This window comes from Daphnia carinata, chromosome 1 (genome assembly GCF_022539665.2).
Source record: "Daphnia carinata strain CSIRO-1 chromosome 1, CSIRO_AGI_Dcar_HiC_V3, whole genome shotgun sequence".
NCBI classification, from domain to species: domain Eukaryota; kingdom Metazoa; phylum Arthropoda; class Branchiopoda; order Diplostraca; family Daphniidae; genus Daphnia; species Daphnia carinata.
Window position 1 is genome coordinate 2,334,077 of NC_081331.1, and position 14,840 is coordinate 2,348,916.

The 14,840-nt window shown below is 42.3% G+C and overlaps 2 protein-coding genes and 1 pseudogene across 12 annotated transcripts in view; 1 reads left to right on the plus strand and 2 right to left on the minus strand.

Annotated features, from left to right (window-relative positions):
* LOC130691803 (tyrosyl-DNA phosphodiesterase 2-like) lies at positions 1-2,280 on the minus strand. 4 transcript variants are annotated; one of them, XM_059494350.1, is made up of 10 exons: positions 2,211-2,280; positions 1,842-1,965; positions 1,524-1,635; positions 1,406-1,450; positions 1,241-1,332; positions 968-1,163; positions 827-903; positions 657-762; positions 409-579; positions 1-348 (listed from the first exon to the last, which is right to left on the minus strand). In XM_059494350.1, exons 3-10 carry the CDS (start codon positions 1,626-1,628, stop codon positions 64-66), a joined length of 1,077 nt encoding a protein of 358 aa, XP_059350333.1. In that variant the 5' UTR covers positions 1,629-1,635; positions 1,842-1,965; positions 2,211-2,280; the 3' UTR covers positions 1-63. The 4 variants fall into 4 exon arrangements, with proteins under 4 accessions (XP_059350333.1, XP_059350334.1, XP_057370777.1 ...); XM_059494351.1 differs by having other exon boundaries at positions 1,842-1,958; positions 2,211-2,244; XM_057514794.2 differs by lacking the exon at positions 2,211-2,280 and having other exon boundaries at positions 1,954-2,085.
* LOC130691787 (myosin-IIIa-like) overlaps positions 1-14,840 on the minus strand; it is a 64,472-nt gene that overhangs the window by 44,803 nt on the left and 4,829 nt on the right. The window contains exons 9-29 of one of the 8 annotated variants that reach the window (XR_009420602.1): positions 14,646-14,810; positions 14,413-14,577; positions 14,206-14,322; positions 13,997-14,132; positions 13,853-13,905; positions 13,585-13,787; positions 13,349-13,490; positions 13,093-13,285; positions 12,801-13,011; positions 11,714-11,900; positions 11,590-11,652; positions 11,418-11,505; positions 11,008-11,333; positions 10,345-10,939; positions 10,157-10,273; positions 9,878-10,092; positions 9,591-9,749; positions 9,427-9,491; positions 9,267-9,341; positions 8,911-9,120; positions 8,373-8,837 (exon numbers count right to left, since the gene is read on the minus strand). Coding sequence is in view for 6 of the 8 variants with exons in the window: in XM_057514766.2 (XP_057370749.1) it covers positions 8,429-8,837; positions 8,911-9,120; positions 9,267-9,341; positions 9,427-9,491; positions 9,591-9,749; positions 9,878-10,092; positions 10,157-10,273; positions 10,345-10,939; positions 11,008-11,333; positions 11,418-11,505; positions 11,590-11,652; positions 11,714-11,900; positions 12,801-13,011; positions 13,093-13,285; positions 13,349-13,490; positions 13,585-13,787; positions 13,853-13,905; positions 13,997-14,132; positions 14,206-14,322; positions 14,413-14,577; positions 14,646-14,810 (3,894 nt within the window). In the remaining 2 variants the exon portion in view is untranslated. Of the gene's footprint in view, positions 1-8,091; positions 8,838-8,910; positions 9,121-9,266; positions 9,342-9,426; positions 9,492-9,590; positions 9,750-9,877; positions 10,093-10,156; positions 10,274-10,344; positions 10,940-11,007; positions 11,334-11,417; positions 11,506-11,589; positions 11,653-11,713; positions 11,901-12,800; positions 13,012-13,092; positions 13,286-13,348; positions 13,491-13,584; positions 13,788-13,852; positions 13,906-13,996; positions 14,133-14,205; positions 14,323-14,412; positions 14,578-14,645; positions 14,811-14,840 lie in introns of those variants that run through there. The other 7 variants (XM_057514767.2, XM_057514766.2, XM_057514769.2 and 4 more) reach the window with 7 other exon arrangements.
* Positions 3,271-8,036, plus strand: LOC130691799 (uncharacterized protein DDB_G0271670-like; annotated as a pseudogene).

The window sequence follows — 14,840 nt, forward strand, 5'->3', positions numbered from 1 at the left end:
ACCTGGATTCATTATATTTTTACAATGCAATTCAATAAGCGATCACAGGTGTGTGACCCATCCTTACTTAACATCGAAATCTGCTAGGAGCCCCCAATGATCGCTCGGGAAACACTGATACCCCGAAATTTTTTGTAAACCAATCAGACCAAAGAATTTAGGGACGGCAGAATTCGACGTGGAGGGCCGTAAGAAGATGCGATCGAAGCGACAACGCGGTTTGAATTGGCCAGGAAATTCCTTGTTGGTGTTTCTCATAGTGTCCCACGTCCACTGGCATTCCTTGCGCGAACCGCACGCTTCCCAGACGTCATACGTGCGATCAGGCAATCCCCCGACATTGGCCAACTAATAATAAGAAATATTGTGTCAACAGTCACTTACCATTTCAAATCACCAAACAGAGACCTCTTTATCGCGCATATTCAAATCGCCTCCCATTACGACGTTCACAGACTTATCGGTTTCACTGATTTCGCGGAAACTGATGTTTAATTGGTTCATTCGCTCAGCTGCAAATTCTCCCGTACTTTCCATGTGAGTATTCAACAGCTTCAACTTTAGAGTACCCATATGAGCCTACAAATCATTTCATTCATTGTTAGATACTACTTTATAAATCTGCTTTTATCTACTTTTATCTGCTCACCACTCACCTCAACTTTAAGCAGATTACGTCCCATAGTAGTCTGTGGAAAACTGATGACGTCATGGGAGTCGTAATGGATGGTAAACATGTTAAGCATGGTAACCGTAAAATACCTACAAAGCAAAGTAACATGTTGATATTAAACGAACGCATGACTACTGGACTTTACGTGCCTACCCATCTTCATCGCCAGCTATGAATTTATATTCAGGAAGATTGTTCTCCAAGTAGTCTAAGGTTTTCGGGATCACCTCCTTTAAGTTGATTACACCGTACATAAGGACACAATCGGTAAAAGAATGCGGTCTTTGGTGTTACCTGGAGAAAAACAATATCGGGCCTTTGTGACTGCAGGATTTTGACGACTGATTTGGTACGCATTTTCAGATTGCGATCGTCAAGTCCATCGATATTCCATGATATCATGCGGAATTCTGAAGGTGGTTTCGTCGTTGCCGTTTCGAGGAATTTAGCGACATCTTCTGCTTCGGCTAATTTGTTAGCAACATCCTTACTACGTGCAAAAAAATTTGATCGATTCTTTAAAAATTTCAGATAACCTATTGGTAAACTTCTGTATTTTTTTTTTACTTAATATTGAAAACAATCTGTGGTTCATCACCATCTGTGAGCACATGTACCCCTCCAGATTTTTTTGCTCCAAAGTAGGCATCAAGTGACCTCTGTACAAATAGAAATAGAATAAAATTACGTTGAAATAATGTTATGGAATGAAATGCAAGTCAAATTACTTACTTGTAAATCCCAATCTCTATCTTGTAAATAGAACTGAGCACATGCCTAGTTAAACCATAATGAAAACACCCACAATTAAATAGGCTGTACCACCTAGGGTAAAACGTTACTTATTTACCGTATCTGTGCCTGTAACTTCTGCAAATTTGGTAACTAAATCAGCAGCCTCTTTAGCATTTGGGACATAACCATCTTCAGATTGAGATGAACTTGCCTCATTCATCGTGAATCTAAATAAAATTGAAAGTTAGATGTAGCAATCTTACAGTACCACGATATGCATCAACTATATCTTATTAGAACATTATAGTAACAGCTAAAAAAGGTAACAATTGAGAAGTTTATGAATAAGAAAAAACAGTAAAAAATAGCAGTAAACCAATAAGGAATGAATGAAGAAGCAAAGATAATTTGCTTAATGCATTTTTTTTTTTACCTGTGGAAAAGCTTCTGCTGATGACTATGATGTGAAGCAAAAGAAATAAATGAAATGCATCCACATAAAATGTTTTTAAGTAATAGGTTTTGTCTGAATGCTGGTAAAATACCTATCCTGAAAACTGAGATAGCAATGAGGAGAATATCGGGTTAGATTTTCAGTAATCAAGACACAAATTGACGATTAGACGTTTCTAGACGAAGGTCTTAGAGAACGAATGCAAACGTTTTACAAAATCTTTCCTCACGACAAAAGCTCAAGAAGAACCGACTAGAATAGAATTATGTCCTGATTTCTTTCATTTTTCGTAATTGAATTTTTGGAATTACAACTTTTCATAATAACATTTCATTTAAATAAACGTACTTTTTAATCCTTCACAAGGTGGTTACGGCAGCAATGTGGGTACGGATTTTGAAAACATGCAGAACACAGCGACATCTGCTGTTCGAATGTAACGACATCTCCAGGAGAAATTAATAACCTAATTTAATTCGGGAAAAAAATATAAATAAAAATTGAAGGAGAATCGCGAATGATAGATCATTTTAACAATTGACGAAATGTTTAATTCTAATAATACTTTGTGAAGTTTATTTGATATCGACCTATGCCCAGGCAGACTATCAGACTATCACCTGTCTGTGCTCAGTTCAATAACAGATAAAGACATTTGTGAATCGTGACTATTACGACAATCCGACAATTGCATAATGGAGGAAATTAATTACCTTGAGATGTAAATTTGGTTGCATGGATTCTGAAGCCCTATAATTATTAAATTTGGCACAACTGCTTGCTAGAGTCGATAGAATATACAATTTTGTGTTTATAGCAATCAGATTAAACGTGTGCACTTCAGGCAAACGTACACCTTTGCTAGTAACCAAAACAACAAAGCTAACTAGATTACTTTAAATACCGACGTCTCCTCTTCTTCGGTATAATAACTAATGTATGTTGCGACAAGAAATTTATTTTTCGTACACTTCTGTATTCATACGAACAAATGAAAACATTTGAGTTTCGGTCTCAGTTCTCTTTATGCATCGTCACGCTTTCTGTTGACGATTAAACAGGAGTTCGAAGAATGTGCTATAATGTCGAGCCGCTCACGAAATGTAAATGGTAAAAAAAGGGGGGGGGGGGGGGGGTCCTATGAAGAAGGAGTGGCGGATAATCAACATGAGACACGGTAACTTCTAGGTAGTCTTCAAATATGCGTCATTATAATCCCGGCGAGGCTAAAATATCACACAAAAGGGAAACAGTTAAGCCTCTTTAACGTACACAATAGATATATACGATGTCGACAGCAGAAGACCCTATGCGCACGTAATAATCGCGTCAAAGCAGGTGGGGTGCTTGTATGCCGGTTTTGCTAGACGGTTGCGCGAACGCCGATACTCGGGAACAGAACAATCTTTGTCCAACTCGGCTCGTGTCAGGAACAATCTGCTGGAGGGCAGACCCTTTCCCTAACTGAAACAATTAGTGACGTTGTTCATTTGTTTTTTTTTGGCAAAAGCAACGCCCACTGTCTGGGGAAATCTGCATTCGACGTAAGTGAAGTCACGAACACGGTGACTGAGATTGGCAGGTTACCCATCGCTTTTATTTTACTGACTGACGAATCTTCCGGACGTCGCACGAGACAACAACGTCGACGTTGAAAATCCCTCATGCTCTTGAACGTTTGCTGTGAGTATACCGTTTTCTTTCGCATATTATTTGACATCCTGTCCCCAACTGCATGCTGCCAAAATGGAACGTGAGAAACCCATTATGGCGGCTGCTTGATGATGCTATTTGTTTGCTTTCAATTTCTCTTTTTTTTTTTTACTAATGGAGATGAAAAGCTTTGTCCTTAATTGCCAAGTGCCCTTTTTTTCTATATTGTTTGAGCAAATTCTTGCTACTTCAGTATCTAAGGATCAATCTCGATTCCCTTTGGTATCTTATCTGCTAGAGACGTAATGAATAGAAAGACAAACTGTTGGGCCCTTTTTCGTTGAAAATAGTCGTCGCAAATACATGTTCTTGATTATAGTCAATAATTTCGGGCCAAACTGCCGTATTACATTGAAGGTTTATGTATCATATCAGATGGAGACCAAATCCACTGAGACTGAGAACAAGAGTGAATGTGAAGAACAACAATTGTCGCCAACCAAACCGACCCAACAACAGCAAGAGGCCGGCATACGTAGTCCACTTGGTATTTTTGAAGAAGCGCGTCAAGTCTGGTGGCAAGAAGAGACGTGACAGCGGACATTCCGACGGTGATTACGAATCTGTCAGCACCATCGACGAAGAACGATCCGACAAGGTAATTGCATCACCGTCGACAACGGCCGCCAGTCGTCGTCTTTCCCTCGACTCGGCATCAACGTCGCAACCGATCCAGAATCTGAGCAGCAAGGAAAGACCTCGACAGTATCGAGGCATTGCCAAGGTTTTTCACGATTTGAAATATCGCTCTCGAGTTCGTAAAAGCCATTCAGCTCCACCGGCCGGTATGGATAATACGAAAGTTTCGAGTCCAGTGTCGGTTGCAACGGTCGATGATGATTCGTTCTCTTCGTACGCGACGGCCATGGGAGCCCACAGTTCGGGCTATTCGACGCCGTTGTTGTCGTCCAATTTGGGCAGTCCAGAAACTTCTTTGACAGAGAGTTTTGTCGAAGAAGACGAAGAACAAGCCGATGATACAACTACAGTTGAAGAGTCCCATAGTCCAGCTCAGGTAATTTTCAACCCGTTTGGTGCCACACCCCTGCCACCCAATATTTCCCGCTTGGTATGCGGCGTTTATATTGTAGGTCCCACTCTTCGTCGCATAGATGTAGCTGATCCTTCTGCTTTGCCTAATTTACTGGGATCTCAGGTTGCTGCTGTTCAGCTGGCCAGTCCACCGTCTGAACCTGCCTCACCTTCTGCTACAATGGCCTCCTCTGAAACCTTAGCGGTGTCGATTCCTAAAGCTTCTAGTCTTGAAACAGAACCCGTAGACGTTGATGAAACCCTAGCAAGTCCTTGTAGCACTATCAACATGCCTGAGTATCAACAACACAAAGAAGAAGAAGCCACTCCCGTTTCTACGGAGGCGTCTTCTGCCGGCGTTTCTACTTCCTCTTCTTCGCCTGCCATTTCCCGCCCAGCAGAGGCCACCACCTCGACTACCACTGCGACGTCTGGTCAAAGGTCGAGAATACCACTTTTGTCACAACACCGTTCCTCTGTTCCTTGCACGTCGACCATCCAAGAGTCAGCCGGATCATTGAAAGCTCAACAGCCGGAACGTTCTTCATCGACCAGCGAATTTCGTTTCTGTTTCAGCGAATACGTCAACGGCGAAACGACCATGTCGCCAACAAAAGGATCAATCCGTCCTCTGCCAACCGATGCCAAGCCGGAAACACTTAACAATACGGTACGTTTTTTTTTTTGGTTTTGTTCTGTTTTTATCCTTAGCCATTCCGGCTGATTCCGCGTAATTTTTTATAAAGCCTGACCGTAGGCTAATGTGTAGCTTCCACATCATAGGGAAATTTCCTTCTCTTCGTTCAATATGCTTTAAACTGATAAGAGTCTATAGGGGGCAATGGGGCTCTAGGGGGAGAGATATGCAGCTCTAGTCTTTGGAATCTCTCGACCAGAATTGGTTGTTTTCTAGAAAGGGTGGTATTTACGACAATGACGCCTCTAGCAACTTTCTAGTTGTTAGGTTTGACTTAGATTCGGTCCCAAAATGTTATTTCCTCAGAAAAAAAAGGAAAGACCTTCATTTGCTGTCAGGATTTTGGAGCGGACTGTGTCAATTCTCCCGCTCTTTATAATCCTGTTATCTTCTCACCGATCGGTGTGGTGCTTTTTCGAAGCTTTTCAGTTAGTAACGAGCCGGTTGTGAAACTAATCGCATGTGTCACCAGCTCTATCAACGTAACCTTTGCCCGTCTTTTCCAAAGAGAACGTTCCAGTGTTGGCAATTCAATGTCATAAAAAAAAATTCTAACCAACGCGTACAAGTGAACCAATAGCGAAGTGTTTAGTTGATTAACTTCGTGATTTATCCCTACGATTGTGCGACGAATCGAAATTCACGCCCAGCAGTAATCAATTTTTTTTTCGTGAGTTGCTTGAGTTTGGCCGGCTGAACAAACTTGTTGTGTTGGAGGAAAGACCAAAATAGGAATGTCCACCACCAGAGCAGTTGTATCGCCAGTACGTCGGCCATCGAGCAAAGTAAAGTTTCGAAATGCAAATCAATAGTTTGCTTGTATTTTTCATGACTTTCAGTTTAAACTCGACCCCCAGACTGGAACAAACAAAGGGAACAATTGTTTGTCTGGGTATCTTATCGGCTGTTTTTTTCAAATGTTCGTGTTGTGATGTTTTGGCTTTAGTGAACGTGGTAGGAAGCAAGAAAGAGATTTCGACGTTTTACGGACGTCATTACCTCTGCGAGCTTTCTCTTTTGTCCTCTGAACTCCACAATTTTTAATTCACCTGCATTAAGTCATGTCCGCTGTCACATTGTTTTCCTGTTCCATATTTTTAATTTCATTAATATTTTTTTAAATTTCCCTTTTATGGAAATCAGGCGGCTAATGACGCCAATGGCTATCCAAAGAATGAACATTTGTACAAAGTGCTGGTCATCGGGGAGCTGGGAACGGGCAAAACTTCCATAATCAAACGCTATGTTCATCAGTTCTTTTCTCAACACTACCGGGCTACCATCGGCGTTGACTTTGCCCTGAAAGTCGTTCACTGGGACCAAAGCACCGTCATCCGTCTTCAGTTATGGGACATTGCAGGTATTTTCCCCTCTCCGTTTCCATTTGCATGTTACGCTCAACTCTTGTTTTGTAACAATCAGGTCAAGAAAGGTTCGGCAACATGACTCGAGTTTATTACAAAGAAGCTGTTGGCGCATTCATCGTTTTTGACGTCACGCGAGGTAGCACGTTTGAATCGGTAGCTAAATGGAAACAAGACCTTGATACAAAGGTCCAACTACCGGACGGAAGTCCTATTCCGTGCGTTCTCCTCGCTAACAAGGTCTCTTATGCTACACTAAACATCTGCAGAATTTTTAATTAATCGATTTATTGCATTGATAGTGTGACCAGCCGAAAGAAGGTATCGCAGCAAGTTCAGCCAAAATGGATGAATACTGCAAGGAAAAAGGCTTTGCGGGATGGTTTGAAACCTCAGCCAAAGATAACATTAACATCGATGACGCGGCGAAATTCCTCGTTGGCACGGTAAATATTTGATTGAATTAATATTATTAAAGATTTTATTTTTTTTTTTTTTATTGGTTTTTCTCGTTTAGATCCTCCAAAACGATCAGTGGAGTACCAGCATCAAAGAAGAGGATTCCGACAAGCTAGATCTAAATGGCAAAGGAGGAACTGCCGGTGCCGATAAAAAGAACAATTGCTGTTGATTTCTCACGCCCTTTTTCACGAGCGTGTATCTTTGCGTGCCCGATTGAGAAAAAAAAACGTGCGCCATTTCGTCTCAAGTGAAAGGCCTACCGTTTAAGTTTCCTCAATTTCTCTTTTTCGCTAGTGGGGTACTTCCGGCTCTTACCGGTTTTTAAAATAATTATGTCGGGACATTGCGCCACTTTGAGGGATTTGTGGGGGGAAAAAAAGCTAAAGAAATGGCAAAAAGGGGAAAATGTGGGAACGTGTTCTGCACTGTCTTTAAAGTGTATCCGTGTTTTATGCAGTCGTTCTATAATTATGCTTTACGTTAAGTGAGCGCGCATCGACTATTTTACTAGTCCCTTGCCGGTTTGTTTTTGTCTTGAAATGTTTTCTTATATATCATAGTATTCCCTATGTTCATTTAATTTCTTCGAAAATCATCCAACTCAATCAATGGATCTGAATTCTGTGTTGATGGGGCACCACATCGCGGCAGCCATTTGGCCACATTTTCTCTATTAATATCAGAGTATAAGTATATCGTCGCTAATCTATGAGTTTTAACGCAAAATCTTGTCGATATGTCTATTATAAAATTCTTCTATTAATGGCAGCCATGTTTTCTCTATTTGGGTTGGGATCCGCAAATGACTCCCTCACGTTTTCACGCCTGTCTTTATCGTACGCGTCTTGTGTATCTGCACGACATCAAATCATACGAAAGATGAATACATTATAATAAGCAAATTGACTCGGTTCGTCTACTCGCCGCTTTCTAACATAAAATCTCGCACCTTGCACTCGAATGTTATCGAAACGGAGATTGCTCCTTTCTATTGTATTTGAAGAGTGAATTATAACATGTGGGATCATTGCGGGTTCAGGTAACAAATTTTAAAAATCTATAACACATTGTGTACTATACAAACGATTCCAAACAGCCTAACAGGTGAACGAATGGAATAGGAAATTGTTAATGACTAGATACTTGTCAAACTCGAGGTGAAATCAACGGAACAGGTCAAATAGGAAAATTCAAACGGGGCCGTTAACTTACGGGTTATCGTCCCGATATCATCAAGCAAACAAAACGGACTTGAAGTAAAACTAGGAAATTGTGACAACATAATAATTTTTTTTTTTTCATTCGTCAACCGGTGTTGAAGATCGCTCTTTCATCTTCTTCAACGTGTCTGTTGGAGCGAATTCCGTCTTGCGCAAATGCTGCCGGAAGTTGAACGGACCATCGCCAGCATTAATGTCGGATTGTGGTGACATCAACGAATCGGCCACGGAGGTCTGGCGTGTCACGCTGTTTCGCCGCAACGCATTGGCATCTTGGATGCTGCCAACACTCGTTTCACGTTGGAATATGACGTGTCGTGTTGGGGCACCTCCCGGACTAACCAGGTTCTCCTTACTGCTGCCATAGTTGGACCTTCCCTTAACCGGATTGATGATCACATCTTTCTCTTTAAATCCCGAAGATCCCTTAAGGATTGAAGGTCGTTCTGCACTGGCTTCCGGGAATAACTTACCGATAGGTCTTTTACTGAAATGAAAAACAATGATTGATTTGGTGAATGGTATCGTTGTAAACAAATCGTTTCAATGTTGATAGATACCCTATTGGTGATTCTTGATTATCCCTTGCTCCAGCCAAGCCCAAAGGTTGCTGGACTCCAAGGAGATTGTTGGACGATGATTTTTTAAAGAGTTGCTTCCACTGCCCGATCATTTGGTTTTCACGATCGATATTAATTTGATTTTGCGACATCAAACCACCTTCTCCTATTTGATCACGTATTTCTTGGTTGACATCGATCTTCTTCTCCCTGTTCGCAATCATAAATCATTTTTGAATTTGCTCTAAATTACGATCTTGTTCTAGCATCTACATAACAACAACGGGATGTTCTACTATTCAATCAGCCCTCACAAGTTCCACACTACCATCAAGCCTATTGGCCAACAATGGTACCTGTCATGTTTGCCTTTCATTGCCCGCGTAAGCGGGGAATCCCATGCCGCATTTTCATCGAAATCTTCATCATCGCTGCGTCCACATTTTATGGTTACATTAAATCATGTCTTATCCTATTCCGAAATAAAAATATCTGAAATGTCATTGGTACTCTTACCTAATAGGGTTGCTTCCCAACGGATAGAGGAAAGTTTTGGAGTCCAGATTGTTGCCGGACTTGTACTAGAATGGACGGGAGAAAATGAAATGTAAATGAAGTGAGGTAAATAAAATTGCCAACGAAACAAAAGCTTGACAGGACGAGAACAGAGAAAGGCGTACAGGAGTTTGAAGCAACATCTGTTGAGCCAACATGGCCGGCATAATTTTGAAGCCACTGGGACGGACGTAGTTTGCTGGCGGAGGAACCAGTTGACTGGACGAAATGCTGCCCTTACAACGACGCAATATCTGGTGATTCTCCTGGCTTAATTTGGTAATCTAACATGCACATAATTAAGAACAGATATTGACTGCAGACCGCCACCAAGGGGGATGGTTCAACAAGGTGATGAATTGAGACAGCGAGCCACACACAAAGTACCCGACATAGATTCCAATCTGTATACCTGAGCTGCAAAAGCTACCATTTCTTGTCGACGACGACGAATGGAATTTTTAGTCTTTTCGTCGAGTGTAGCCGCCGACGGACTAGAAAGCACTTCTTGAGTGGCATCTTGCGGATATTGAGGTCTGCCATATTTTCGTTGCAAAGTGGAATTCTCCTGGAAACGCTCCATCAATTCTTCTCCGTACTTGACTCGTACCTTGTATCCTCGATAGGCTGATATGTAAAATATCATGAAAACGAGGTATTTAAAAAACAATTATTTCAAGTATTTTGTTACATTTCTGAATGACAGTGGCAGCTTCATTAGCATCGACCTGTTGAGCCTTTCCACCCACTTGCTTCATATCTTGTGAAGCTCTGATTTCTTCAGCTTCGGTGAACGGTGTCATTATACCTGTAAGATGTCATCTCGATTGATTCGTTTACTTTAAACAATGTGATTGACGTGAAAATTCGATTGCTTACCGACTTTCTTGTTGTGCCGGGCGAGTCTCAATTTGGCTAACCAGCGGCGGACGCAAGACTGGACTTGGATGATGCGTCTAACTTGTTGATCGTAGACTTTAGACAGATACTCGACATGGTAGTACTTGAGGAAAACTTTCGTCTTCCCAACAGCCCAGCCATCAAGTTTCAGACGGACTAGTAACTTTTGACAAGTTTCACGATCTGCAACTACTCGTTCTTCGAAATTAAATGCCAAAAAGCAATATCTTCGGAGGAAATCAACAAAATTCAGTCGATGAGAGAAGCCTTGTTTGCGGATACGAACGGTCTCTAGAACGCCCGTGTAACGCAACTGTTGGGCTATTTTGGTCCGGTCAACACAGCCGGCCCTGCGAGTATCATTCGGTTTGATGCATCGGATGAAATGCGGCTCTCCTATGACACCTGCAGATCGTGTATCAGAACCAACTGATGAGCCGCCAATCATTTTTTGCAAAAGTTCCATCAGAGAGTGACGGAAGTAGGTGCTCACGGTCTGTTGAGCCCTCGTCTGTGACGCAAGGTCTTTGGCTAATATGGTACCCGGAGTGACCATACTGTTGAACACAACCGTCTAAAGGCGCAAAGAATATAAACGTGATTTTTAATTCATACTATTTGTAGTAATGAAAAGGTTTGTACCTTGCCATCGGTCTTGTTATTGCTACGACCTTTCAATTCGGGTGTCGGCGAGATAACTTTACGACCGCATGATGGGGATCCAAAGGGCGACTTGGAATACAGATTGCCCGTTTTGGTGAGAGGGCAATTAAAGAGGAACTGAACGGTGGGATTCTGACTGCTGCGTAACAACTGAACCACCTCGTGTGGCAAGAAGTTGCGATTTTTCTCCAAGAACGACGTGGCATCGTAACTCACACGGCCAGCGTAGTGTTGGACCGTAAAATCCAAACCGTGCGCTTTATGGCGGATGTAATAGTCGGACGTTATGTTCTTTTGGAATTTTTCTGTAACGATTTCAAGAATCAGCATTTTACTTCACATTCGAAAGTAATAAAAGAAAAATTGCAATTCATTTAATAAAAATTAACCTATGAGAGAAATGTCTGAAGCTCCAGGGAAACGGCTTTCCTCGTCGAGAAGTGCCAGCAAACCCAGCGGCTTCGCAAGAAACATATCCTACATTTTTTGTGCGAAAAATGACGTGTCAAAACCTGTTTTATGGAACCCCATACGTTAGAGATAGAATGCGATGGTCCTTACCAGAACTGGGCGGTTGTCGGTGTATTCGACCACGTCGACGCTGATTCCCTCGGCCATGTATTCCTAATGGAAATGCAAAATTTGAGATAGAAACAAAACGATTGTCTTACGGTGTGCATTGTACCTGCTGTTCCCAAGTGAAAACATGCTGATTAAAGAAATACTGGATCTGCTCGTTGGCGATGTTGATGCAAAGCTGCTCGAAAGAGTTGCGGCCTCCGATTCCCATGTGATTCTCGAAACCGAAAATGTCCAGCAGTCCCACTGACAATGGCTCCCCACTATGCAAATGAACATCGATGTTCGAATCACTGATGAAGTGAATCATTGTTTACCATAAAAGAAAAGAGGAGAGAACAAGCAAAAATCCAGAACGTAAACAGAAATAGCCGTTCACCGCATATTTTTCCCTGTGTTGGATGGCCAACCAACAATTTCGAAAAAGAAAAATGAAGCAGAGCTACTAACCGAAGCAAAGAGCCGTGGAATGGCTGTTTTTACTAGGCCATCTATTAACCTAATTGGTTGAGAAGCAATGGCCGTTCATAAAGCAGACTTGAGGATTTTAGGGAAAGAGAACTATTTTTAGGCTGTCGTACTAAACTTAAAGATGTAAACAACTTTCAATAATGTTGTGGACGAAGGAGCAATGAAATATTTTAGGCCTCTAGTTGACCGCGTGAAAGCAAAACAAGAAAATGCGATATCGGTTTCGTTGTTATGCCTCCAGTCACCACAAACAGCTGTAACGATTAAACTGTCATGTTATCAGACAGTTTGAATTATCCGACCATGACGACTTCATTTGCCCGGAACACATGTTACAAGACGTGCCTGACCATTGAGACTGATTGCAGTTCCTACTGCCTTCACAAGTTACTATACACGACCACCAAAGTCGTAGTAAGTAATTACTAGTTCTTGTGTGGTTTTCAATTAGCGCTTCTTGTGGCTGATGCTAAATTCAAAAGTCCTTTCTCTTTACGTGTACGCTCCACAGAAGCGGAGATGTTCTGCATCGATGACTATGGCATTTACAAATGAAGCGACCAACTACTTCTATCATATTTGTTGGACGTCAACCCCACAGCAAACCGCATCCAAGCAGTGGAAATAAACCAACGGCTCATTGCCACGGCCCATTAAGTTTTGAGGAGTTAGACGAAGACATGGCTGAAATGGCTTGGAATGAAAAGAAAATGGCAACATACTAGACGAGACGCCCGAAGGATAAGTGCCGGTTGATTTGCTGAACGACCCAGTCGAATAATCGGGAATAAAGTCCTTTAGCCATAGCCTCACGTGTGGCGCAGGCTGCGTCCAATCCATTGTGACGCGTGATCGTTTCGCCCCGGGTCACTACACTCACGGATGTCAGAGCTTCCTGCACCGCCTCCGGTTCGACTCCCAGCAGTTTGGCCACTGTGTCCAAAAACGTATTTCATTCTTGAATTTTGAAGACATGCCGACGGCTGAACATGTTGCGTTTTTGTTTTAATTTACCTATTTTAGTCTGAGCGGGATTCGCAATTTTGCATCGGTCCGTGTTGTCTTTGCCAGGGCCGGCCGGGACGATATCCAGGTCGCCAATATGAATCACAGCGGCCATGACGGAGTAGATTGCGTCCAATTCGTCACTCGCGAAACCCAGTTGGTCGAATCCTTTGCGTACTAATTGATATTTCTCTGCATTGGTCTGTGCAAAAGAAAATAGATTGATCGGATTGGATGCGCTTTCAAATTTAGAAACTCGTCTCACCTGTCGCTCTAAGGAAGTAAGCGGAGGAAGAGTGACGTAACGATGCGCTCTTCTCCCGCTGTCGAGGAAGTATTCACTCAGCTTGTTCTCGGCCGCCAGTCCATCACAGAGGTAATAAAAAATGTGAAAGTTCTTCTCGTTGCTGCAACACGGGGGGAAACGAAGAGAAACTTGTCAAGTCAGGGTACAATTGACAGCGCCATTAAAGTTTATCTATAGTGCAGAGAAAGTCATACGCTGCTTGCTGGACGACGCGGGAATGCTCCAACAAATAAACCGACAGCCGGGCGCCGGAAACCATACCGGCGGTTGTAAACGTGACGTCCAAGTATTTGCCGAAACGCGAAGAATTGTCGTTGATGCCCGTTCGGGCATTACCAAAGGCTTCCATAATCGGGTTCATCATGAGAATCTTCTCCTCCAGGTCACGATTAGGAGCCTTTTTTTTTTAAAGTTAATAAGGTCTTACCGTTTGAAAGATAATAATTTCAAATAGTGGAATACCTTGCCCAAGGTGACGAGTTGTTTGAGAAGAAAATTGGCCGTGACCGTTTTGCCTATCAAACCAATTACAAACCAGAAACAAAAAATTTAAACGAAAATTGGGGGGGGGGGGGGGGGGGGGGAGCCGGATTTTCTTCAACGAACCTGCTCCGCTTTCTCCGCTAATGACGATACACTGAGATCGCCTTTGGTGCAGCATGGCGTGATAAGCTGAGTCGGCCATGGCGAAAACGTGAGGTGGATTATCCGATCGTGCTCGATTCCTGTACATGTAAACCTCCTAGACAACTATGGAATTAGACACACACACACACACACACAAAAAAGGGAGACAGTTCCTAGAGATCATTTACCCTGTCGGAATAAATGTTTAATTCAGCGAAAGGGTTGACTGCGACTAGAATGTCTCCGATGTACGTGTAGATGACATTGTTCCTGTATCGCTGCTCCAGCTGGTCTACAATACTTTCCTTTTGTTTAGAATGATATCATGAGGAACGGTAATTTTTAATGAATGTCAAAATTGATGGCAATTAAAAATGAAAAAGAATTTTCATTACGATGGAAAAATTTTCCAGCGAAGCCAAATCGTCCAGGTAGATGCGCTGCAATTTCGCTTTGCGGTCCGCTTTCAACTTGCCTTGTTTAGTTGTCGGTTCTGGAGCTCTTCTTTTGTTTCTAGCTCCCATTTGCCTTAGTACTTCCCTTTTTAAAGGATATCGAATCTGCATTCCCAAAAATTTGATTTGAATTTTTTGAATGATTTATCTTAAAAAAAGCATCCGATTTATACCGAATCGGGATTGGGTGGCACTTGACTAATGAATGGATGATCTAGCAAAGCACGGGAGAATGGCCTCTGTTCGAAATCTTTCACCAGGCAAGTGGCGATAAAATCATTGAACGCAGCACTCCAGTCTCCCGGTTTATATAAAGTCGGTGGTGGATTACGAGGAATCTGAAATTCAAAAGAAAATGATATCTTTGC

What these genes read in the sequence shown, in the direction of transcription:
- LOC130691803 (XM_059494350.1), bottom strand. Translation starts at nt 1,628, where the DNA reads ATGAATGAGGCAAGTTCATCTCAATCTGAAGATGGTTATGTCCCAAAT. An exon ending in AAGTTACAGGCACAGATACG is followed by an intron (nt 1,451 to 1,523) that starts GTAAATAAGTAA and finishes TGGTTTAACTAG; the next exon opens with GCATGTGCTCAGTTCTATTT. An exon ending in TGAATATGCGCGATAAAGAG is followed by an intron (nt 349 to 408) that starts GTCTCTGTTTGG and finishes TCTTATTATTAG; the next exon opens with TTGGCCAATGTCGGGGGATT.